The 27,634-nt window shown below is 39.1% G+C and overlaps 1 protein-coding gene across 5 annotated transcripts in view; it reads right to left on the bottom strand.

Annotated features, from left to right (window-relative positions):
• The window catches only part of srgap3 (SLIT-ROBO Rho GTPase activating protein 3), a 96,812-nt gene that overhangs the window by 47,211 nt on the left and 21,967 nt on the right, over window positions 1–27,634 (bottom strand). For all 5 annotated transcript variants that reach the window (XR_008572200.1, XR_008572201.1, XM_054784040.1 and 2 more), the window contains exons 2-4: window positions 16,812–17,007; window positions 7,994–8,156; window positions 1,978–2,040 (exon numbers count right to left, since the gene is read on the bottom strand). Coding sequence is in view for 3 of the 5 variants with exons in the window: in XM_054784040.1 (XP_054640015.1) it covers window positions 1,978–2,040; window positions 7,994–8,156; window positions 16,812–17,007 (422 nt within the window). In the remaining 2 variants the exon portion in view is untranslated. The remainder of the gene's footprint in view (window positions 1–1,977; window positions 2,041–7,993; window positions 8,157–16,811; window positions 17,008–27,634) is intronic.

Raw genomic sequence — 27,634 nt, 5'->3', positions numbered from 1 at the left:
AGCTACTCATTATGTTTGGAGCGCGTATGATGCTCCTAATTTCCGTGTGTACAGTACTGTCATAGTTGGACGTCTTGACCTTTCATGAATAAAGGAAATGTGTCTAAGATAGAAGTTTTAATGACTGCATTGGTGATGAATGAAAACAGTCAACAAAAGCATGAATGGCAGACTGGATAATAAAAAGGAGGCGGCAGTCCTGAGTTCTTAGTTGCAGTGGTGTTATTAATAAGAGCATGTATACAACAACAGGCAGCAGGTGGTCCATCACAAAGATAAGATAAGCTTTATTGATCCCACTGGGGATATTACGTCCCCGTGGCCGGAAATTAACACAAGTGAGAATTGCTGCATCTGACTGAGTCACGTTTGCTAAAAGCATCAACAGGAGACTTTTTCAGGCGTTTCTGCACTTTTTTTTTTCATTTCAGGCTTGGCAGAAGGAAAATATGTTTTTAGCTCACATCCTTCCCTGGCTCACAAGTCAGGGATTTCACAGCTTTCCTGGCTGCCAAAGAAAACACGATGTGTTACCAAGCCACTACAATATTGATTTGTCTGTTTATGTACAGAAGAAAATATTAAGGGGCGCAGTCCGGAAAAATGAGAGTTCAACTTGTGTGGAATTCCTAAAATGTTTTTGCCATAGGGCAGGTTCCTGGGAAAATCCTTTCCTCCAAATAATCCATCGGCCTAAACAATAAACTAAATGAGAAAGAATTGAGGGGAAAAGCACACAGCACTGCCAAAACAGACAGCAAAAGGTTTTTCAAGAGGGGGTGGAAGAAGATGCCGATGCTGATGCCGACTGGCTCTAATCCAGTTTCAACCGAATACATCCGCTATAGACCCACAGCTGCACCACTTGGGATGGGTACCGAAAATTAGTATCATAATGGAACCGGAGCCGACGTAGACGGTAAAAAGTAGATGTCGGTGCCTCATTTTGTTGTTAATAGAGGCATTTTTTAAAACTAAAAATAGGCCATATAGGTAAATAAAAAATACGCTTATTTAAGCAATTTTTACATATTTTTTGACAATAAATCATCACTGTAATCAGAAATCGATATGTAAAATTGCTGAAATAAGCATATTTTTTAAACCTAAAAATAGGACTTAAGAGGTAAATTTTTAAATATCCTCATTAAAGCAATTTTTTAAACTAATAATAGGCCATTTTCAACCACAAAACAGCAATGATTTATGAATTAATATATTTTTGAGAAGTGGTGATAGAGTGAAGGCGGAATTCGAAGTGCAAAGTGTACCTTAAAATTTGCATCACAACTCCTGTGTTGTTTACTAACAACCTTTGAGACACTCCTCCGTGTCGCCAGGCCACCGGTGTGTGAGTGACAGGAAGAAAAGCCCTGACGTGTTTGGAGAGAAACCTGTTGCTTTACGTGTATAAATCTCAAAACACCGAATATAAAACGATGCGTCTTTTTCAGACTTTCTTCTCAGGGGGGAACAATAGCTAGTTATATTGGGTCAATATGGTAGTATTATGACAAAAATGGAGAAAAAGAGAGCAGCAGAATAGGGAGGACTAAAACAAAAGTGCCTTGACAAGTAGAAAATATTTCCTTTGGGTAATCTGTTTTTTCCTCTCAAGCGCCCAAGCTGCATTTTGCAGATAGCAACCAAATGATCCATTTTCTGACAAATGACACCTTTAAGTAATAATCCACCATGGACAAACATTTACAATACCATTGTCTTACATTATCATCTCGCCTCAGAGCTGTACAATAAATAAACACCTTGTCATGTGCATTTACATCTTCAACATGATGATTCAGGGCACTTATTTGTATTCTGCAGTAATACAATTCACTACAATAAAACAAACCCAAAACCCGGCGACATAAAATACGGCAAGAAAATGATAGCGAGACAATGAAAGGTGGAGTAAAAGTCATAAAAAGTCAAGAAACAAACTGGAAGCAGATAAGACATCTGCACTGCACTCACCGTGTAGAGTTCGTTGGTCACCTTCACCAACTCCTCGTGCATCTGGATCCCGATGTCCTTGCTCTGAAACACAACAGTACAATGGGCTGTCACATCTTGTTTACTATAAGAAAATGAGAAATGAGAAAGTGTTGAATTTATGTTAATCAGGGGTCTCAAACTCGCATCCCGTAGGCTGTGGGCCCCTACTTAAAGGGTCCCTTGCATGATTGATCAACTTTGCTTAAATATATTATAAATTGTTTGCTGTTACATTCTATATTGTTACAATTTGGAACGCGAACGGTAAATTAGCAAAAATGATATTTATAGTTCATGGCGCGTTCGTTTCCGGAAGTGATGCGATTGGAGTACTATCACCTAGGTAAACAAACATAGAGGTGTACAAGCCAGAGGATGTTTACAGTGATTATAGCCAAGATTTGAGCAATGTGTCAATAGTTTTTAATGAGAAAAGAAGGGAGAAATATTTGGTGATGGAATAGGAGAACTTGCTGAACATGGACTAAAGATTTCAGACATGGAGATGAAGACTGGTCACCTTCAAAACACAGAATGCTAAGTGTTAAATCACTGTGGAGTTGCTTATCCTTCAATGATTGTTTAAGAGGCATTTACAGTCTGATCTATGTTATATTTCGTCGCAGCCGCCCCCCACAGTAAACATGAAAAGATGTTTACATAACATGATGCTTTGCAGCCTTGTCGCTATCATGGAATAGTGTTTAGAAGACATTATGTAAACAAGACATGGCTTGCTCTGTTCTGTGGCAACTTTGACGTCTTTCTTCTTGTCTTTTTTTTTAACGCAATACCATTCTGCTATTATATTGCATTTACAGTATCTTCCTGTTCACATGTCTGGGGCCTGTTCACGGTTGTCTCCATGGCAATTGCTGTGTTATCGCGATGACATCCTGTGGACTGAGGCACCAAGAATGAGAAGATGGAAGATGGAGCAACTTCCCCAGGCCTGCACACACACGCATCCAAGGACACTCACACAAATGCAAATATGCTACACACACATCCTCGCCCATTCAACGCCTTCACCGCTTCATCCCCCCCAGTGTGGACACACTGTGGTGCACCCTCCCCTGGTGCAAGTACTCGAGTTCTTATTTAGTAAAGTGTGCTTATTTGTGCCTACGTTGCCGAGGTTTTTTGCCAGTCCCACACTGCACCCCCCCAAAGGAGCCTAGTTTGGAATTGCTTTTTTTCTCCTCCCTTCTCCTGTTGTTCTTCCCTGTCCTCTTCCCTTTCTATCGCCCAGTCATCCTGTCCTGTCTACCTCGCTGTCATATTGTATGGTATGTTGTATAAGTACAGACGGGTGGTTGCACAATTTCGCTTGTATCTCCGTATAAGTAAAAAGTAAAGGCCGTTCCGATAAAATACAGTAAAAATGGGCATATTTCACACATAGTTGCAAATGGTGATTAATGGTGATTAATTCATTTGAATCTGTGATTAATTTGATTAAATATTTGAATCATCTGACAGCCCAAATTTTTATATTTCTATTTTATACTTTCTCTGCAACCCTTCTTTTGTGGAATACTCGATGCGGCGCAGCCTCACCCGTCAACACCCCCAAGGTAAATTGAGTTTGAGATTCCTGTTTTACGTGTTGAATCCAAAAAGACAATAACTACGCCACCTCCTTTGTTTGCATTCATGTTACTGTTTTGAAGGAACCTGGATAGGATCTATTATACAGTAATAATATAGTTTTAGCTTTAGCTTTGGACGTACTTCATAGGCCACAGTGACATACTGTAGTGATATAGTGATGCACCACTGCAAAGTACAACTATATGAATAAACACATTCATTGTTGATCAGCACCGTTGGCAAAGCATGGTTAGTGTGCCTTGCATCCCTTTGTTTGGATTTCTTTTCGCATTAAGTCCCTTTTAAACAAGCGACAAACTAGATGTGATAAACTCTTGAAGTCCCACGCGGGCTCGGGCAGCCGGTGAACGGCATCCGTGCGCATGAACGGCTCCGACGTGAGACAGACTGCAGCATGCACTGCAGAGGCTCGGTGGGGGGTGGGGCAGGGAGGGTTCGAGCAGGCAGTGATGCAACACAGGGTAAGAGCTGCGGTGCATCATTTTAGAGCAACGCTCCTTCTCGTAAGGCAAGCAAAAGTCATCCGGTTATTATTCTGCTAAATTATCAGCGTCAAGAGTCAATCAAGTTTCACTGCTTTTTTAGAAAAGGCGTATCGTTATCCCCACTCGCCCCCGATTAAACACCATCGTAAACGCCACACTTCAATAGGTGTCCTTTTTGGCCTTTACTGAAGAAAAAAGACAGGAGGGGCCAGTAGGTGGCTCTAATTAGCTTCACCGTGACTTACACTAGACACACAGAAATGGCATCTGTAAAGCAACCGTTTTATTGAACAGTCAACCTCGTTTGTATTTATGTTTTAGATTTTCTCTGCAACCCTTTTTGCAGCCCAGTTTTTGTATGATTCAATTTTCCTCAAAAATGTTTGCCTCGATTTTCGTCCACTCTTGTTTGATGAACTCAATTCAACACCAAAGATGTATTTATACGTTTGTTTATCCAAAGCGAACACCCAATCCCAAAGACGTATTTGTACGTCTTTTACGTTTTTTGGCGTGAGAGGCAAAAAGAGGTGATGATGCAAGTCAGCACCACTGTAGAGCAATTTTAAGCCACAAAAACGGCCACCAGGTGGCTGAAGTGCATGTGATAAGAGCTCGGCAACGCTCATCGTGGCTCTCCTGATGACGCAGGGAACACAGAGACAGGAAGGAGGAAGCTTTGAGCTGTCACAAAAGCAAAAAAACTTGAATCAAAGTGAACATTGTGTCTGGAACATAAAAATTGGATTTACCTTATTCCCGATTGTAAAAATTGTCCGAATTTTCATGATTTTCATTTTTTGTCAACAAATTTTGGTAAAATTTTGCCTCTGTTTTCATACACTGTCTCGCTTTTTTGTACAATATTGCATATTTACATTTTCATTGTTTGTAAAACTATAATTATTCTCCATAAAATGTGTTTTCCTTCATATTTTTGGGTGTCAGGAACAGATTAATTTGATTAACATTATTTCCTATGGGGAAAAATTGCCTCTGTTTTCGTACTTTTTGATTTTGTCAAAAAGGCTTGCTAAAATCTCGCCTCGGGTTTTTCACAATATTACACATTTTCATTTTGCATTGTTTTCTGCATGTAAAACTGTAATTATAGTCAGTGAAACATATTTTTTGTTAATATTTTTGGAGTGTCTGGAACAGATTAATAGGATTTACATTATTTCCTATGAGAAAAATTGCCTTGGTTTTCGTATGTTTTGGTTTTCGTCCAAACTTTTTGTAAAATGTTGTCCTGGTTTCCATACAATATTGTACGTTCACATTTTGCATTGCTCTCTGCATATACAACTTTAATTATTCTCAATAAATGTAGTTTTAGTTAAAATTTCCAGGTGTCTGGAACAGATGAATTATTTTGACATTATTTCCTATGGGAAATTTTACCTCGGTTTTTGTACGTTTTGGTTTTCATCAAAAATGTTTGGAAAATTGGTGCCTCGGTTTTCATACAATATTGTATGTTTGCATTTTTGCACTGTTTTCTGCATGAAAAACTGTAATTATTCTCTACAAAATGTATTTATTTTTTTATATTTTTGGGTGTCTGGACCAGATTAATTGGATTTACATAATTTTGTATGGAAATTTTGCCTCGGTTTTCGTACGTTTCAGGTTTCGCCTGGAAATTTTGATAAAATGTTGCCTTGGTTTTCATACAATATTGTACGTTCGCATTTTGCATTGTTTTCTGCATAATGAACTGTAATTATTCTCAATGAATGCTTGTGTTTTTGCATGGAAATACCAAATTATCCTCTGTAAAATGTGTTTGTTTGGTAATAATTTTGCGTGTCTGGAACAGATTAATTTGATTTACATGATTTCCTATGGGAAAAATTGCCTTGGTTTTTGTACGTTTTGGTTTTCATCTGACCTTTTGAAACAAATTAATGAAGAAAACCGAGTACGACTGTAACGTCTCAAGGGACAGTACTAAAGAAAGGAAACTTTGGATATAACTTAACCAGCTAAATGACCTTCAGCTTCCTCAGCAAGGCACTTGTCATCTTGAAGGCTTGTGTCTGAAAGCCGAACCAATAGACCAATAGAGATATAACCTCCAGCTGAGAAAATGAACACCCACAGCCACCGTATGAGGAAATGCTGTTCATGAATAAGTCTGTGAAATAATGAGTTACCTTGGTGCCCGCAATGTATCCATAAATACAGCATAGGCATCATAGCATAGTTAGCACCTCAGCAACACTTCTGGGAGTCTACAGTATTGAGGGCCTCCTAACAAAGTCCGCTGTTGAGGTCCAACTGGAATACGCGGCCTTCAAAATATTTGGCCAAAACATTTTAATTCTTTCAAGTCCTTAACTGTCCCTGCCAGCTCTTTGGCTCCATTTCACAAAAAGAAAGGTCAGAATAAAAGAGCACTCCCAGTCTCTGGGGTAGCTGCTTCCAGTCTGTGGAGTCTGGCCAGCTTGTGGACGTATCCCACCCATGCCAAAGGGGAAACCGAGTAATGACTCTCCATTGGCTTGTTTGGTTATTAAGTTGAGTTGTTTTTTCAAATGGAGGGTTTCCATTTTTGAGTGCACAGGCACACAGACGCACACCTAGAGGAGGGCGTGCAAGGTGAGGGGCAGGGTTCCAGTGTTTGGATAAGACCTCAGTCATCTCTGCTATGTGCTGACAAAATGCTGCTAACACTCGTTGCAGCGCTGCAAAATATTTGCAGAACCCCTCTATGTTTCTTGCGTGCATGTTGCTGCTTTCGGTCTAAACCGAGGCACTTGATTAAGTACACCAGCAGAGTTTAATGCGATCCAATACAGGAGTCGCGGTGATAGCGGTATGATATTTATCTGTACAAACCATTGTATGAGTTGCTGGTGCCAGCATTCTGGCTACAACCACCTGGTTATCAAAACAAATGAACAAAATGAGCTGAAATGACATTTGCAACAACTTAAAAGTCTGAGTCAGGGGTATCCAAGGTGTGGCCCGCTGTCCATTTGCGGCCCGCAGCTGTTTTATTAATGGCCCTCGGCACATTTGAAACATAACATTAAAGAGGAAAACAAACAACAGTAAATATGGAAGAAAAAAGCAGTCATTTTACGGGAATACAGTCGTCCCTCACTAGGTTGCGGTTTGAATATCGCTCCCTCACTGTATCGCGGCTTTTCAAACAATAATCCATTAATAAATGATCGCTGTTTCGTGGTTGAATACGGCCTAATATTAAATAAAAATGAAAAAAATGGCATATTAATTATTAATTAAGTATTTTCAAGCATAAAAATGGCTAAATGGACTCACTAAATGAACTAAAATACAAATACAAGGCATTTGAATTATTGTTTATTTATTTTTGTCCTGTCCAGCCATTGAAGCAGACAGTATTGTTGATCTAAATGCCCTTACATGCTAAACAGATTAGCTCCACCAGGGAAAAGTATAAAATACTCTTCCTCTGTTATATAGATATTATGTGTATTTACTTTATTTTATGTTTATTGTTGTGCAAATTTGGAGCGGAGAATGAGGGGATAGAAAAGAAGTGAAAGGAAAACAGAGGGGGGAGTGCGAGGACGATACACGAGAGACAAGAACGGCAGCAACGACAATTTCAACGACAATAACAACAGAAACAAACAGGACTGCATCAGCAAATGTCTAAAAACGGCCATAAAAGATCGAAATAGAAATAAAATAATATCGAAGGCCACAGTGATAATATTGTAACAAATATAATCTACTACAATAAACTATAAGGAGTCACACAACAGTCTTTCCTCTGTGCATGAAGACACTGATACTGAAAATCACCCTTGGCACTTACGCCCCCCTGACACCGCATCCCACGCCCCCCTATTTGAGACGCCGACTGGTCAGCGAGTGTTGGAAATACTCTCTGCACTGACCTTCTTGAACAGGCGGATGACGTCCTCGCTGATCTGCGCCAAGCGCACGATGACATTGTTGGTGTAGATGTCGCTGAGGGTGGCGTGGTCGCGACTCTCACGTCGAGTCTGGTTCAGTACCAGGTACCAGCAGTTGACAGACGACAGCAGGTGCTGGTCTTTCCTGGTGAACAAGATCATTACCCTTTTAGATCAAGACAAGAATGACTTCTCAACAATGGTGGACTGCAAAAAAAAGTTGTGTTGTGTTGTGATGTCATGTTGTGTCGTGTCATGTTATGTTATGTTGTTATGTTACGATGTTGTTATGTTTTGATGTTATGTTGTCATGTGATGTTATGATGCTATGTCATGTTATATGATGGTATATGTTATATTATAATGTTATCATGGTATATGTTATGTTATAATGTTATGGTATGTTATGTTATGATGTTATGTCATGATGTTATATGATGGTATATGTTATGTTATGATGCTATGTCATGATGTTATATGATGGCATATGTTATGTTATAATGTTATCATGGTATGTTATGTTATGATGTTATATGATGGTATATGTTATGTTATGATGCTATGTCATGATGTTATATGATGGTATATGTTATGTTATAATGTTATCATGGTATGTTATGTTATGATGTTATCATGGTATGTTATGTTATGATGTTATGTCATGATGTTATATGATGGCATATGTTATGTTATGATGCTATGTCATGATGTTATATGATGGTATATGTTATGTTATAATGTTATCATGGTATGTTATGTTATAATGTTATCATGGTATGTTATGTTATGATGTTATGTCATGATGTTATATGATGGCATATGTTATGTTATGATGCTATGTCATGATGTTATATGATGGCATATGTTATGTTATAACGTTATCATGGTATGTTATGTTATGATGTTATATGATGTTATGTTGTTATGTTATGTTATGATTAATAGATTTTCTTTAGCTGTTCAACTGTTTTTTTAATGACTTCATTGATGAGCATTATCTTAAAATTAGCATCCTAACTCCTACTCTCTGTTGTTTGCCAACACACCAGCAGCCTTTGAGGCTTTTCTTTTTTCTCCAGCGGGTCACTGGCCTGCGTGCATGACAGGAAGAAAAGCTCTGCCTCTCTTGGGGCAAAGTTGTTTAACAGTCCATCAATCTCTGGACTCCAAATATAAGACGACCTGTCTTTTAGTCACAGTTCCACAGTTGTTGTTTTTTTTACTAAAACCTAACAAGATCATGTAAAAGCACAACAAAATAAAGCCTGACCTGACTTCTACAAGCATCTGATGTTATTACAGCTTCTGATGTTGCATACAGTACAAATGTTCCCATTGTAAAGTATTCATTTAGCCTTTTTTATGACATGTATATGCAATATTTAGGGAACATCATGTGCAGAACACCTAAAGACATTATCCTTCCAGCTCTCCTTCCCTTGCTGCCTCATTACACCCCAAACCACATTACCCTCTAGGTGGGCATCAACTGGTTAACCAAAAACAATGCAAAGAGTCACGGCCCGCATTGCTGCATAATGAGTTTAAGCGCTTGCTGGCAAGAGTGCAATCAAAAGAGCTTTCAACGTAGACACTGCTAGACAATACCACCGACACACACACGCTAGCCTTTCAAAGCCAGTCCCCTTGTTTGCATTCCATCTGAGCATTAATCAATCAAGCCACCCTGAGGAGCAGACAAAGAGAGAGGGAATGAAATGAGAGCAAAGCAGGGCCAGATCTCAGTGGTAGCGATGGTGGGGGGGCTGCTCTGTGCTGTGCATCCTCAGCAACATCAAAGACGAGCCTCCAGAGATGAGGCTAATGCTAATCATGTTTTATGAGTAGGGCTGCACACACACACACACACACACACACACACACACACACACACACACACACACACACACACACACACAAAATCGCAATCACTAACATGCAATCTAATTTGTAAATGATGACATTTTTTTTTTTATTTTACGTAACAAGCTGCATCGCAAACAAGTGCTCACGGACTCGCTGACACTTCCTCCTCACTCTACCCATCCCCGGTCAGGGTGAGTTGCCTCCGTTGACCCGGTTCTTCCTACTGATGGATCACTGGTTATCATTCATCAACTCGTGGGAGGAGCGATTGCATTAATTAACACACTTTACTTTAGACTTGTCCTTATTACGTACATGAATGTCCTGGGGTTGTGAACGATAAACCGGTTTGACAAGCGAGACATACGGTTGCATACGGTAGCAGCCTCCTGGATCAATAGGAATCAGTCATAAATCCATAGGTGAGAGACATGCAGCAGGTATCACAACACTGCCTCTCGCCCAAAGTCAGCCGGGATAGGCTCCAGCATACCCCCCCCCCCCAGGCCCTGGTAAAAACAAGCGGCATAGAAAATGGATGGAGTTACCACAGAACCATTCCAGCTGCCCCCAATAAAAAAATGGTACACTCCTGTCATATTATCTCATCCTTCTTGAGCCAGGAAGTAGCCTGCTAACAGATGATTAGATATATTTTTTAGAAAACACACACAAAAACAGCCCTCTGTATTTTTTCTACATTTGCTGGAGGACTTTATTTTATCTTTTTACTATCCGAGTTACAATAGAGCCATTAGCCCTGCCACTATTTTTTAAAAATGGTACAGTTCTGTCATATTACTTCCTGTGTCGTGAACCAGGAAGTTGCCTGCTAACAGGATTAAATAGTTATTTTTTTTTTAAAACACACAAAAACAGCCCTCTGTATTTTTTTATACTTTTGTTGGGGGACTTTATTTGATCTTTTTACTGTCCAAGTTACAATAGAACCGTTCCCCCGTCACCAACTTAATAAATGGTACAGTCCTGTCAGTGAACCAGGAAATAGACCGCTAACAAAGGAATAGATGGATTTTTAAGAAAAGCAAGCACCAAAAAAAAGCCCTCCATGTGTTTTATGCTTTTGTCGGAGAAATTTAGTTGATCATTTTACTGTTTGAGTTTCAAAGGAAGCATTTCCTCTAACAGCATTTTTTAATTAAATAAATGGTACAGTCCTGTCATATTACTTCATGTGCTGTGAACCAGGAAGTAGCCTGCTAACAGATGTAAAGCTGCTAGCAATAGGTAGCTAGTGCTGCTAACGTTTGTGTCCTCCTGCCGACTCGTTAATGTTATGTTGTTGTATGTCACATATGGCATCTATTATGTTGAAAATTGATGAAACATCGCATAATAAGGGACCTTTTAGGGGATAATGCCGTCATTCTAACACGCGACCTATATTTCAGAATCTTTCTAAATGTTTGATAAATGTAGCTTTTTTCATATTTAGCATGATGCATTGCTTCTCTGACATGAAATATCATCTTCTTCCTGAAGGTCCTGTGATGTTCTGAAGAAAGTAACAGATCTTGTTGGTATTAGACGGCATGGTGTGAAGCATCCAGTGGTGTGAAAAAGTGTTTGCCTCCTTCCTGATTTTGTTTTTTTGTCACACTAAAAGTTTCAGGTCATGAAACAAATTTAAATATTAGTCAACGACAACACAGCTGAACACTAATACGGTTTTTAAATGACACTTTTTATCATTCATCCATCTTCTTTCGCTTATCCGAGGTGGGGTCGCGGGGGCACCAGCCTTTCCTCTCTCCAGCTACTTCATCCAGCTCCTCCCGGCGGATCTCGAGGCATTCCCAGGCCAATTGAGAGACACAGTCTCTCCAACGTGTCCCGGGTCTTCCCCGAGGCCTCCTATTGCCACCTCATCTGACTCCTCTCAATGCGGAGGAGCAGCGCTTCTACTCCGACTTACTCCCAGTGCTTCCCACCTCATCTCTAAGGGAGAGCGCAGCCACCCTAGCTTTGGATTTTTTGCTCCCTTAATAATAAAAAGTTTCATTTAAAAACTGAATCCTGTGTTCAGTTGTGTTGTCACCGACTAATTAAAATTAGTTCGATGATCTGAAACATTTAAATGTGACAAACATGCAAAAAGATATGAAATCAGGAAGGGGGCAAGCACTTTTTCACACTACTGTACATCACGGCAGAACAAGCCACCCAAACATGCTTTATGGTCGGATGCCACCATTTTAATCACCCTCTTTCTCTGATGTGTCACAGCCAGGACTCCCAGAAGGAAGTGTGTATTTATCAAAAGCTTATCCACCAAGCAGCCCAGAAAACAAGAGCCAGACGCTTTTAAAAAGACAAAAAGGAACGACGTGGGCGCACGCTGTTAGCTCATTTTACTTTTACCCGTTTGCAGATCCCGCAGCTGCTGATACCGGAGGAAGAGCGCCAGTGTTTGCTAACGCGCAGCTGCATGCAGGCAGGGGCCGGAGTTTTGGCAAGACACTGTGAAGCAGCTAATCTGCTGATGCACTGCATGCTGACACCAGCTGCACTGTATTGTGATAAAAGCAGCCTATTGACTGCTGGCTGCAAAGAAACCAGACAGAAAGGTTTATAGTTTACATCTAACCCCTTGTCTACACGTGCCCTGTGCCCTTGGATTGGTCTTTGCATCTTTTGTGTACAAAATGTCTCAAAATGGCCCCCGTATCTTTTCATTTTTCTGTAATTGGCCCTCACTGGAAAAAATTTGGACAGCCCTGAAGGACTTTGTGAGAGTGTAATACTCTTAGAGCATGTCTCTGAGGATTAGCCCCTTTTTCCTTCATGTTTTCCTCATGTTGCAATGTGGATAAGATCACATGTACGGTGCAAAGGTTAAGCCAGCCAGGTTGCATGGAATTGTGTCGACTCAGGAGAGTCTTAAGATGCCAGAATGTAACCTGCTGTATCCTGCAACAGCTGGACTCAATTATCCAGTCAAATCCTTGCACACACACACACACACACACACACACACACACACACACACATATATCAAATTCACAAAGAAAATGTATATTATTCCTCTGTCCTTTAGGACACATTTGTCACCCATTCAATTTTAATGTGCAAAACTTAAAAAGTAACACATTTATCTTATAGGCCGCACTGAAAATCATAGCGACTGGATGATGATGATGACAATAAAATGTGTAAAAATAATTTAGCCTAAACCAGGGGTGTCCAAACTGCAGCCAGGGGGCCATTTGGAATTGTATATATTTTAAAAATATAATTTAACAAGAAAACTAAAAAAAAAGTAAAAACAAGCCAAAAATGCAAAATTCAGCTGTGATTTTACCAGAATAAAGTCAAAATGTTAAGGAAAAAAGGTTGTAGTTAAAAAAATAAGCTGACATGTTAAAAAAAATGACGTTATTTTTTTATAAAAGTCATAATATTATGAAAAACAAACAAAACAACAAATTAAAAAGGTGTCAATTTTTACAAAATTAGGTCGTGGAGAAAGTTCTAATGTTCTGAGACTAAAGTCAAGATATTATGGGAATAAATTCATAATGTTACAAGAACAAAATGTACAAGAAAAAGGTTGTAATAGTTGGAAAAACCCAACGTGGAAATGCAAAAAAAACCCAGCTTTAGTTTTGCGAGAATAAAGTGAAAATATTAAGAGAAAAAAGTGGCAATTTAACAAGAACACTACAAATCCTATACGGTATTTTGAGGAAAATGTATTCGCTATTTCAGTAGCAGAGTTGAACTACTAGAGAAGAAATACATTTATTTCAATTGTTTTGAAGTCGTAATATTATGAGAAACAAAACCAAATAAAGTTGTCGTTTTTGGAAAAATTGGATGGGGGAAAAGTTATATTATGGGAATAAAATCATAATTATGTGAAGAAAATTTACCCCAAAGTTTAAATGGTTGGCAAAAAAATAAAAAGCAGAATTGGAAAAAAAATCTGTTGTAATTTTACAAGAACAAAGTCAAAATATTAAAAGAAAAATTTCTCGGGAGAAAAAATTCCTAACTTTAAGACAACAAATATGAGGAAAAATAATGTCATAGAAGCATAAAGTTGAAATATTCAACAAAAATCATAATTTTGAGAAGAAAATTTACATAAACAACGTTGAAATAGTTGGAACATTAAAAAAAACCAACTGCACGGCACCTTCATATACATGAAGACTGGCACACATACAGAGATACCTGTACTCACGTACATGTGCACACTCACAGTACATACGTACGTACGTACGTTTCTGTTGTTCTGTTATTGTTGTCACAACTGTTGTTGCTGCTGTTGTCCTTGTCTCTGTCTTTTTTGTCTCCCTCTTATCCCCGCACCCCTCCTCTCTGTTCTCTGTTCTCTTCTTCTCTATCTCCTCTTGCTCCGGTCCGGCCGCTCCACATTTGCATAACAACAAAACATCAAGGTCAAATATATTCTGTATGACAGGTGAATTGTATCTCACACTTTTTCCCTGGCAGAGTAAATCTGTTGAGCACGTGACGGCGTTTAGATCAACAATACTATCTGCCCTAATGGCTGGACAGGACAGGGGAAAAAACAAACTGCAGAAATGGGGAAAAACAGCTGTAATTTTACAAGAATAGAGTCAAAATATTACAACTTGTAAAATTATGAGGAAAACTAATGTCATTTTAGTCATTTTCTGAAGTCATTATATTATGACTAAGTTGTAAGTTTTGGAAAGCTCGGTTGTGGAAAAAGTTATAATTGTGAGTTTTGAAATTGTTGAAAAATACTATAATATACGGGAGATTTTAGCCTTGCAGCGTTGCTGGAGTCAAATGGCGTGTTGAGATCTGCTGCCAGATCTTAGCTGGGTTACTGCTCCGGTTTTCAGGGAGAAGCACGCCGACTCAGCCCCGAGGTGCTAGATTTTTGGGAGCGGCACAGCTTCATTTCATAATTTCACGCCCTGCGTGAGTCGTGTGTCAAAGCGTTGCCGGTTGCTCTGTGTGCGCATGGAGATTGATTGAGTACGTGGGTTTTTATTAGCATCACTTAGACGGCTAACTTCCTTATTCATTTATACTCCTTTGCAAAGACCTTTGGTCAGTGCAGTTCATACATTCACTTCAATACATAATCCTAAGTGCTCTTGGCGCTGGCAGTCGGCCATTATCTTATACTGTGTTATTTTTAGATGGTAGCGTACACGCAGTCACTGTAAATATACATACAGTAGGCCGATATCACAAAGCTGAGATGTGTTTTTTTCTTGAAATACCATAAATTCCTGTGTATAAGTCGCCACTTAAAAAAATATACGCCTGTGCGGCTAATCTGTGGCTAAATTCTAATTTCGTGACATCTCCTTTACTTCGGAACTACTACTAATTGTTTAAATAGTGCACAGCTCGTGACTCAGTGCGGAAACAATTGGTTCCTCCAGAGAAAGAGCTATCAGCGCACTCATAACAAGCTTGTCAGCCTCCTGGAAGCCAGTGGAGGTCAGTATATATACCAGTATAACAACATGACAGTCTGACTCATGGTGTCATCTTTCAAAGAACACTTTACCAACAGCACTCAATTCATCAGACCGCAACTTAACACTCAAAAGGCGTTTATACAAATGTACAAGTATGGCCCAATATGACTTTAAAATAAAAACAACCCCAACATTTAAAAGTTTTCCCATAAGGCTTTGCGTCTGAGCAACACACTCATTGGGGCACTGCAATGACGTCAGCTTCCCTCTTTCTGCTTTGGGCTCCGGGTTCTCTGGCTCCCTCTGGTGGACAGAAGCAGCATTGCAGTGCCATTTTCTGTGTTTTCTCTGCTCCTCAATGAAATGTTTTTTTCAAACAAAAAGCATTATGGGAACACTTTAAAATGTTTTTTTTCATATCAAACTCGTATTGATACATGTTTGTATATTTCTGAGATATAACATTTGAGTGTTAAGTTGCTGTGTGATGAGTTTAATGTTTGTAAGAGGAAACCGCGAGTCAGACTGTTATGTAGAGTAATGACCTCCTGTAATTTCCAATGGGTTGACAAGTTTGTTGCGAGCTGGCTGGTCCTCACGGACTTGTGCGTGCCACAATATGCCATTTTATGACGTGGACACGTGCGGCGTATACACCGGAACTTACGGTATATGTAACTTCTTCGCATATCTACTACATGTGTTGCTCTACAAAATATCAAAGTGACAAAGATGCATCCTTTCGTTTTTCACTCTGTGGCCCTCATTTGAAAAAGTTTGACACCCCTGGTCTACTTTCTCTCTCTCTATCTCAACCCAGCTGGTGGAGACAGACGTCACCAAGTGCTTGGGGTTCAGTTTGTTCTCTTAAATGTACGAGGAGCGTGGTTCTAGGCCTTCTCTGTGTGCAAAGTGCATAACTGTTGTTGCGAAATGAAACTGAAATGCTCAGAAAGTGTCGCTCAAACGCTGTAACCATCACGAAGAATAAAGGTGGTATCTATGAACACATGAAAGGATCTGCTCCTACAAAAGTGACAGTGATAACTAAGCAGCGTCATTATTCCCGATAAGCCTGTCTCTCCCTCCTTTGCAACGCCCCTTCCACTGTGCAAGACAACGACAGGCATAAAAGTAAGCAGTTTCACTTCATTTTAATATATCCTGCATGAGTGACTTAGGTGTTCCGGTATAGCATAGCTGTCGTATGTAGTCGTGCTTTTCTCTGTAAAGTCAAGTAGTGAATTAAATAAAGCGCAGCGTGTGCAGCAAATCTGCTGCGTCCATCCCTCAGCTTCTTTAATGAGCCGCGTCCTGGACCGTTACGACGCCCCAGCTAGCCCACCTTTGAAGATGTTGATTATCATAATAGATCATCGGCTTCGGCACATAAACATGATTTAATATTTTCTTTTCTGCACTGCAATCACACTCGGCGGTTCAGGTGAGGTCAAACCCTGACGTCACAAGTCGGCGGAACTTACTTGAACTGCTGGTGCTCCCGGGAGCTGCGGATCTTGGAGGAAAAGCGCTCGGAGAGTTTGTCTAAACTGCGCGAGTATTCCAGTTCAATCTCTGCCTTGCGGCGGAAAAACTCCTGCAGGTCCTGCAGCAACTGGATGCGAGACTCCGACTGCTGCTCCAAGCATTTGAACTGCTCCACCAGCTGGTTACGGATTTCTGTTGGGGACAGCAGCGAGCAAAAAAAAAACCACAGTCAACTTCAGCGTAGTTGCCATGCATATCTGTAGTTACACACTCTCCAAAAGTGACTCCACCGCATACATTTCAGCAACAACTTCACTGTACTTTAGAAAGTCAACTTTAGAGTAGTCAGTGTACAGCTCGTATTTACTATCCACTGAAAATGACTCATGCATACTGTACTGTAACTCATATAGAGAATAGTGGCCCCGCTCTAAGAAACGTCAGGATGGCACGGCATCTGTAAAGCTGTTTTATGGTGAAGTTTTAAGCTAATAAAATATATAAATCATACAGAGGATTATTATTATACATTATATTTATTAGAACGTTAAACTGATAGAAGTTAAGAAAATTGTTAAAAACAGAAAAGGAAACACATTAAATTATATTTAAAAAAAAATTACATTAAATTACATTTTTAGAAATTACATTAAATAAAAAAAAAATACATTACATTAAGAAAATAGAATGTTAAACACAGAAAAGAAACACAGGAAATTAAATAAAAATTACATTCAATTAAATAAAAAAAAATTACATTAAATGACATTTTAAAAACGTAGATTAAATTAAAAAATACATTAAAATAAGAAAATAGCAACTTAAAAACAAAAGAAAGACATACGTTTAGTATAAGTACTACATTAATATTTAATTAAAAATTAAATACAAAATTTTATCACATTAAATTAAGAAAATAGAAAGTTAAAAACAGAAAAGAAAAACAGCAAATTAAATTAAAATTTCATTCAATTAAATTAAAAATTACCTTCAATTACATGAAAGAATCTAATTACAATTACATAATAATTCATAAAAAATGTAGTCCATTAAATTTTATTAAAAATTCCATTATATTAAATTGAAAAATTACATTAAATTCCATTAATTAAATTAATAAAATAGAAAGTTAAAAACAGAAAAAAACAGTAAATTCAATAAAAATTTCATTCAATTAAATAAAAAAAATATTAAATTAATTAAAAAATTACATTCGATTACATTAAAAATGTAATTAGAGTTACATAACAAAACAATAAAAATTTTAATTTAAAATGTAATTAAATTAAATGAAAGAAAACAACAAGTTAAAAACAGAAAACAAGCATTAAATTAAAATTACATTCAATTAAAAACTACATTAAATTAAATTACAATTAATGTTTACTTATAATAATATAATAAAATAAAATAAAATAAAATAAAATAAAATAAAAGAGCTCCTCTCCCCCAAACAAATGCCTGATGCACTGGTACTCTCTGCAATTGAGTAAATAAATGCGCCCAGCCACCATGTGAGGAACAATCATCCCTCGTTTATCGTTTTAGTCGGTTCCAGACCTGACTGTGAGGGAATTTTTCTCCAAGTAGAATTCTTTATTTAAATATTTTCATAGTTAGAGCAAAGAAAACCTGTTTACATCCTTCTAAATACACTTCTTAACATTATTAGAGCCCTCTAGATGTGAAATAACACCCCTATAGTCACCTTTACGCTCCAATTACCCAATATAGTGGATTAATACATTAATTAAATTAAGAAAATAGACAGGTAAAAACAGAAAAGAAAAACAGTAAATTAAATTAAAATTTCATTCAATAAAATTAAAAAATGTATTCAATTAAATTAAAAATGACATTCAATTACATAAAAAAATTATTGCATAAAAAAACAATACAAATTGTAATTACAAATGTAATTAACTTAAATTGAACATTAAATTACATTACAATTAATGTTTACAGAAAACCTGTTTACATCTTTCTAAATACACTTCTTAACATTATTAGAGCTCTAACACCCCTATAGTCACCTTCACGCTCCCATTACCCAATATAGTGGACATAATAAGAGAAAATAAGACATAACTAAGACATAATATAGACATGAGCATCGGGAGAGTTCCTTGTTGTACTTTTTTACTCCCTGTTCTGGACAGTACTTTCTGTGGTGGCTATTGTTGCATTACTGACAGCTAGTGACCCCTGTAGAATACTACACATCATCACGTCTTTGAATGCATCCTCTGAATGCCTTATATTTGTATTTTACTTCATTTATGCTTGAAAATGCTTCACTCCATCCAAAAAATATGTAACAAGTAAAGTGAAGAAAGCGTTGTCTCAGCCAAGGCAGTAAGCGTGTATAGTCCTGACATCTGTGAGAGGAGCTGTAATGAGAAGCTTATGTGCTTCTCGGGAGCACGGTGGCGGAGTATCATTTCTTCTCGGGAGGAACCTGATGCTTCCAAGCAGACTGCAGCCCCCTTCTGCCAGTGGCAACCCACAAGAGAAACCCGACCCCTCTTTGTCAGCCTGTCATCAGCTGAAATCACTGATCCCGTCCCAGGAAGAAAGCACGAAAGCCTTAAAGCTACAAGGAGCAATGGTAAATGTAAGGAGTGGTCCTGAAAGCTCCCCCAGTGCTAATGGGGAACCTTTAATGGACACCAGCATGTTTTACAGTCGCATTAAAACCAAGTTTGCCCTCATTGCAGACCTAAACAAGACTTGTGAGATTGGTGCACAGCCTGCTGTGTTTCATCTCTATGCACGTACACTTTCAGAGCTTTTCCTGCGATCAAACTGATGGATGAAAAACGAGGATGCGCGTCTGTAGTTTCTGTCAAAATGTCAAAAAAACAAACGTTTCAAAGGAACTTATGCTCTCTGTGCTGTCCCACCATGCACGTAATCTAATTTTAAGCAGCTTTTCCTCCACAAGTATCTCAATGGAAAAGCAACGGCGAGTCGAAAGTCACTCCAACGATGGTGCTTTCAAGCCTTTTGATGCACAGAGCAGAAAAATGAGCTTCCTGCGGTGGCAGCACTTCTCAGTTGCGTTATTATTACTGGATGCCACGGTGCTTTTACAGGCATTTACAAAAAATGGCGGGGCACTGACTCCTTGCCAGGAAAACAACTATATTCCTTGTAGTAACTTGTTGCTAGGCAGAATTCATCTCATACTATGATTGGTGACCTGACTGCCCAATAAAGTTTCCACAAACAAAACTCTTCAACAACTTGGGTTATACTTCAACTAGGCCAGGGGTGTCCAAAGTGCAGCCCGGGGGCTATGTGCAGCTGGGGGTTTTTATTGGCCCAGAGCAAATTGTAAAAATATAATTTTAAAAACCAAAAAAAAAACCAACACCAGCAAACTGGACAAATCGGCACTCATTTTATAAGAATAAAGTCCAAATATTAAAAGAAAAACGTTGTAAGATAATGAGAAAAAGGGGTAATTTTACGAGAATAAAATCGTAATATTATGAGGAAAAATACTTTCAGTTTAGTAGCATAATGTTCAAATAGAAGACAAAAACTAAATAACAAATTAAGTTTTAATTGAAACAAATTTAGTTGCGGAAAAATTACGAGAACAAAGTCAAAATTGCCAGACAAAAACTGACAAGAAGGAAGTTGAAATAGTTGGAAAATCTCAAGAGGAAAAATTTGTATTCTAACGAGAAAAAAGTCGCAATTTTACGAGATTTAAACATTATGAGGAAAAATTATTTTAGTAGCGTAATGCTGAAATATAATATATACTACAGTTGTAATATTATGACAAACAAAATAACAAACAAAGTTATAATTTTAGGAAGATTAGGTTACAGAAAAAGTTATAATGTTACAAGACTAAAGTCAAAATATTATGGCAATAAAGTCATAATTACAAGAAAAAACATAACAGCAGAAATGGAAAACACAGCTGTAATTTTACAAGAATAAAGTCCAACTATTAAGAGACAAAAGTCAAATTTTCGAACAAGAAAAACAGTGCAATTGTACCAGAAGAAACTCTTAACATTATGGGGAAAAAATAATGTAATTCTAGTAGCAAAGCGTTAGTCCTGTCAGGATACATTTTGCTGGTCGATAATTGTGCTACAAATTATTGGCAATATTTGATATTATCGGCAATATTTTTGAGACAAATTTTTTATTATTTTCATGAGAGGTGTAATTCACATTTGAACGCTAGGCTTTTTCACCTACAGTCATGGAAAAAATCATTACACCGCCCTGGTTTCTTCAGTTTATTGATCTATTTTAATGCCTGGTACAATTAAAGGTACATTTGTTTGGACAAATATCATGATGATAACAAATATAGCTCATAAGAGTTTCATTTAAGAGCTGATATCGAGCAACTTCCATGGTTTTCTTGATAGTAACCAAAATCACTTACGTTCTTACATGAATAGCTATGACATTGTACTGCCAAAAAAATTAAGTTTGGACAAAAACAAAAACGGACCAAGCTTGTATCACAACAGTGGCATGTTTTTTCTGCCATTCTTCATGGGAGGTCCCCGAAGGACATTTGACAGGGGACTGTCTTCATAGAAATGAGTAGAAAGGGTGAAAATAACCCATCAAGTCAAACATGGCATGCTGGCAGACTGCACATATTCAAAACAAGTCAAAAGAAAAGTCAGCTAATTAATGCGCTGGTGGCGCCATTTGACCAAGTGTACCTGCTGATTTGTTCTAATCAAATATCATGACATTACTACTACCACATCACTACTATCAGGAGAACCAGAGTATAGAGCGGGAGGATCCATCTGCTGTGGCCCTGCAAGGTGCACTATATTCGGACACATGCTCTCTGAGCAGCCGTTGTGCTGCTATGGAGGTCAGGAGAACCGGAGTACAGAGCAGGAGGAGCCACCTGTTGTGGCCCAGCAAAGTGCATTATATTCGGATGTACGAACGGATATGTACGAACGCATCTTCAAAAGTGTCCAGGGGGCTTTGTGGATATAGCATGGATCTCCGGCTCCATTTCCTATTTCTTCACGTTCTCGCCTGCCATTAATGAAGAAACAGAATAGTGTCAAGTACTGGTGGTGGGTCAGTACCAGCACCAAAACGCAAACAAAGGCGTTCATTATCCACTGTGCCGGTGATGTTGTTTTTGGATACAGGAGGAAGAAGAGGAAATGACGCACAATGCGTCATAACGTTCACCGTGCGTCGAAACATTGTACGTGCGGGGTTTTTTTGTTTTGTTTTTTTTCACATCAGGCATGTAAACGGGTTATTCCAAATGTTTCAGAAACCAGAATATTGACCTTAACCCGAACATTGACTGCATGTGGACGCCGTCATTGTCTTCCTCGGAAAGTCAATGTTCGTTTCCAAGCGAGCTCAGGAGAAGTTACGACAGGGTCACAAGCAGGAGAAAAAAGGAGGACTTGATTTGCTCACCTGCACAGTTCGAGTAGTCTCGCCTCATTGGAGCGTTTTTTTTTTTTAATTATCGGTTATCTGAGCTGTTGGCATATGAGGTATGGCATTTGAGACATGTATTTTCTCACAAGCAATTTGTACTGTCTGTAAAACATTTGCAGCATTTCTGGGAATGCTGGCTTTTCAACTGCATTCTTTAGCGATGTATGAAACTACACTCTCTGTGAATGCATACCATTCTGCGCTGCGCTTTCTATTTACTTTGCCGACCAAACCGATGAGTGTTGACTGTCAAAACAAAGGTTCTACCTCTCCATGTGTAGTTTTTTTTTCCCCCCAGATGGAAAAACTTGGTCGGGTGGATATGTTTTAGGTGGGCAAGTTTGTTTTGGGCCGCACGGTGGTCTAGTGGTTAGCACGTTGGCCAACACAGTAACAGCCTGGAGATCGGGTTCGATTGGGCATTTCTGTGTGGAGTTTGCATGTTCTCCCCGTGCATGTGTGGGTTTTCTCCGGGTACTCCGGTTTCCTCCCACATTCCAAAAACATGCAGGTGAGGTTAATTGGCGACCAGGTAGGTATCCATAGGTATGAATGTGAGCGTGAATGGTTGTTTGTCTATATGTGCCCTGCGATTGGCTGGCCACCAGTCCAGGGTGTACCCCGCCTGTCGCCCGAAGTCAGCTGGGATAGGCTCCAGCATGCCCCCGCGACCCTAATGAGGAGAAGCGGTATAGAAAATGGATGGAAGTTTGTTTTGTTGCTTTTTTGAGACTGTTTGACTGACAAGAGGTCTCACTCCGAGTTAGCGTTGTATGAAGTCTGTAGGTGCTGAAGCAACGCACAGAGCGAACCCTCTTCCTGTCTGTAGCGACAACTAACCTTCCCTTGCCGCTTCCCCTCGCAGGGCTCCTGCTTTCGGTAGATCCACTGCTCGTAGTCCAACAACAACACAAAAGTTCAACGCCGATGCAAAAATAGAAAAAAGTGACATGTTTATTTCCACTGTCAGTCTTGTTGATGAACGACAAGAGCAACCAAAAATGCAAAACAACAAGGATCAGTACTTAAGCAATACTTAAGCACTGTCACTGTAACATGGTCAGAAAAGCTGTTGCTCCGCGCCCTGCTTGACCTGCAAAAAGTAAACAAACCCGTTTAGGACAGTTACAGGTGGTTTACCACATCCAGTCTATCTAAAGCAGGATAAACTAATGGAGCCCAGATTAATCAATACTCAGAAAATATCTCAATAAACTATACAGTAGTGCAATCTATTACTGGATAATTAAAGTATTTAGAACATAGCACACTATGTAAACATACTGTATGAACTTTGTCAGAATGTTCCTATGACTCTAACACAAGGAAAACAGACACGCATGCACATGGCAATACAGTAGACGCCCCTACAACGTAAATAATCCGTTCCGAGAACCTTTATGTTATAGGGTTTTTACGTTATACGAAGCGTAAAATACATGTAAATAGCCTAATCCGTTCCAAGATCTTCCCAAACTCCCCCCTTTGGCACTTCAAAATATTCAAAGTCCACCAAATATGGTGGGAAAATATAAGAAAACGTTAGCATAAACATAGTAGAGTAACATTCCAATATAAAATAAGGTAATAAATAAGATTACTGTAAATGAATAAAACTGAAAAACAAAAACAATCCTACCGTTCACGAGATGTCTTGATCAGGAGCGCAAGTGGAGGCAGGAAGGGGGAGGAGGACTAGCCTGAGTCAAAACGCGACTCAAAGAGTCTAAGAGTCAGCTGGTCTCAGACACGCACTACACGATAATGCTGTGTGCAAAATTTTAATTTGTAACTTAACTTCATTGTTTAAGTTAGTTTCAGGGCGACTACGAAGAGGAAGGAGTTTGAAGGGAGAAGCCTGTCTCTCACACAAACTCACGTACGTGCTCTATAACTCAGCCAATGAGATGAGAGCGTAGGCGGTGCCCCGAAAATCAGCCAATGAGATGAGAGTGGAGGCAGTGCCCCGAAAATCAGCCAATGAGAGCGTGATGCGTCAGAAGGCGTCACCAAGTGTTAGGCTGAACTTGCACTGACTTGAGGCATTAATAAAGTTGATTGAATAAAAAAAGACTTGCACTGACTTGACGCTTTATGTTATATGGAATTTCTTCTGTAATACGAAGCAAAAACTTTACATAAATTCTTTAAGTTCAGTGGAATTTATGTAAACGGAGGTTTATGTTATGCGAGGTACTACTGTATATACAGGCCGGCAAAATGATGGCTTGTGATTAATTAATGAATTTATTAAGATTGCATTTTTGTGTGAATCAAGATTGTGATTTTTCTTATTTTTTGTGCAGCCCTCATCTCTAATACAGTCATTATAGACCTCCTCGTGTAACGTTGGCTTGTGTGACGTTTGCTCCCGTAAATGAATCCTGACCGGGGGGAGCCCAACGCCAGCAGTGACACAAGCAGGCGGCGTTTCCCCGCTCCTGAGGGTGTCATTTTGGTCAGCCGTGCCCTGCTTGCGGATAAACGCAGGCTCAGAGGAAGCTTGTCATTTGGGCTGAAGCAGTGATGTTGCACAGAAGAGCCTTCCCCGTCTCTCCCTGTGATGTTCAGCTCGGAGCAGCAGCCTGCTTCGACCCTGTGGTTAACCATCGTCCCAGCCCTCCCTTTTATCAGGGGGGCCTCCCTTTCCCTTCACAGCATTGCACAGCTTTTTGTGTGTGTGTTTGTGTGTGTGTGAGTGAGGAAGCAACTTCACAGCTTCTCAGGAATGCCTCCTATTTCCACAAGTTCCCCGTTTGTGTTTTATTTCCTTGAGAAAGCAAATCACAGCAGGCGGGCCGAGCCAGGGAAAATGTGACACTGACGTGGGTGAGTGAAGGGGAAGACGCTTGAAAACAGACAGAGAGGGAACTCGGAACCACCAGCTGCAGCTTTACATTTGACACAGGAGGTTGGAAAATTAGGTCACACGCACGCACACACACACACACACACACACACACACACACACCAGCAGAAGCGTGTTAGAAATCCAGAGCCACTGGAGAATGATTCCCAGCTTTTGGAGGGCTTCATATGCTGCGGTTTATTCAAAGTGAAGGTTGCTTGCTTGTTCTCCCCAAAGTGTGGTTTCGAAGCAATGACGTGCATGAATGTTTGCAGTTTAAGTGAAGACGATACCAAAAGCGATCCTCCTGCACCCACCAAAGGGGGCCATTGAAAACTCTCCGAGACGAGCCTGAAACACAACCTGCCGCGCCGTTTTCATCGTTCGGAACTTTATTCCATAACTGACACGAGCACAAGACGGTGCCAAACGGGAAAAAGGCGTCTTATGTTCATGGTCCATCGATTCACACGTGCAAACCAACAGGGGGCACCAAAAGCTATATACTGTAGTCGTCCCTCACAATATCGTGGTTCGATTACCACTCCCTCGCTATTTCGCTTTTTTTCACAAATTAATTAATAAATGTTCACTGTTTTAACCTTTATTATTACTTTACAAAAATGCATATTTAAGCAAATTGTACTTATTCTATGCCTAAATTAAGCATTTTCAAGCATAAAAAATGGCTAAACGAACTAACCAAATGAAATAAAATACAAATACAAGGCAGAAGAAGCACTGTAATTGTGAATGTGGTACTGTATTCAACATTGGCCACTAGGTGTCGGCGTTCGGTGAGACAAGCGCTAGACTCCTCACTAAGGTTCCCTAGGGAACACATTTACTGTGATACTGCTTGAGCACTTTTATTTACATCTTACATGGCTTATTTACTCTTATTCTGTCTCCTATATTGGGTAATACGAGTGTAAAGCCGTTCCAAGCCACAAGGAAGTACGCTAGAAGTACAGAAAAAAAACGAGGAACTGCCAACATGTAAGTCTGTGCTATTGTATTGAGAGGTATGTCACAAGATCTCGTGTCACAAGATCTTGCAAGATTAAAACGTGACAAGAACGCAACAGCACAAAACGATGTGCCTTCGCAGAAAGTAATTGCAAAAAAAAGGTGCTGCTCTTTAGTACAGCCAGCATTTCAGGAAATGCTGCAAATGTTCGACAGTACAAATTGCTTGCGAGAAGATACATGTCACAAACGGCAATTCCATAACTTTACAACGTGATATTGTTATTATTTCTTATATATTATCATAACATTAGTGTTCTAAACAGTTCTTTTAACATCAGTGGTTTATCTGGTCTCCAAAAATGTTGACAATGTTATCGTTTAGCATCAACTTGTGAGACAATAAAATTTTAAATTCTGCATCTGCATTGTTTTGTGAGGCAGTTAAATAAAGGTTTGTTTGTCCAGTCCTATTTTTTCATTGTACTTTTCTTAAAGTTAATGTTAAAATCCCGTCTCGTTCTCGTGGACCCAATCTTGTGCATCATTTTGTACATCGTCTCATGAGCTGGGCGTCATGACACTCCTACTTATTTATGTCTTATATGTCTAATTTTCTCTGGTTATATCTACTAGATCAGGTAATAGGAGTGTAAAGGTGACTATAGGGGTGTTAGTTCACGTCTAGAGGGCTCTAATAATGTTAAAACCTGTATTTAGAAGGCTATAAACAGGTTTTCTATGCCATAACTGCGAAAATATTCCATTTATTAATATTGAATTCTACTTTGCGGAAATTCACTTATCGCGGTCGGGTCTGGAGCCAATTAATGGCGATGAATGAGGGATTACGGTATCCCCTAATGAGTCGGAGCTTTTCATCTCTCACACACACACACACACACACACACACACACACACACACAACACACACACACACACACACGCACACAACAGTGACCTGGAGACATGCAGCCATGTCTCAGGAGTTGTTAGAAGAGATGCTCAATATTGGCTCTGTTACCAATATTGCCAAGCACTTCATTATCGATACCAATATCAGCACGATACTGATGTTGGAGGCAGCTTTTTGCTTAAACTAACGTCATGTCATGAACTTCTTTTGCATTTCACAAACAGTTTTCGCAAAATAAGACACATCGTGCAATATGCAATACAAGAAAAAGTGCCACATGTATTTGAAACATTTTGTCTCGACAAAATAGTCATAAAAATCATGACCAATAGACAACTAAAATAACATCTTCTTCTACTATTAACAAACAAGTAACAAGTAAACGCTGGCAACAATACAATTTTGAAAGTTGCACATTTCTATGTGGCACAAACATCCAAATAAGAGCAAAGTAAAGTGCAACATGCTTATTTCACTGCTGGCACGCTAGTAGCATGGAAGACGTTTATGGAAGTTTCATTATGAGATCTTTTCTGGGAAAATAAATTATCCAAACTAGCTCATTCATGAATAAATGAATGAATATTGAACCTTTCTAAATGAGCAAATCAGCATATCCA

Source organism: Dunckerocampus dactyliophorus, chromosome 8 (genome assembly GCF_027744805.1).
Source record: "Dunckerocampus dactyliophorus isolate RoL2022-P2 chromosome 8, RoL_Ddac_1.1, whole genome shotgun sequence".
NCBI lineage: Eukaryota > Metazoa > Chordata > Actinopteri > Syngnathiformes > Syngnathidae > Dunckerocampus > Dunckerocampus dactyliophorus.
The sequence above is the reverse complement of the archived record's forward strand: the minus strand, read 5'-3'. Positions and strand labels throughout refer to the sequence as shown.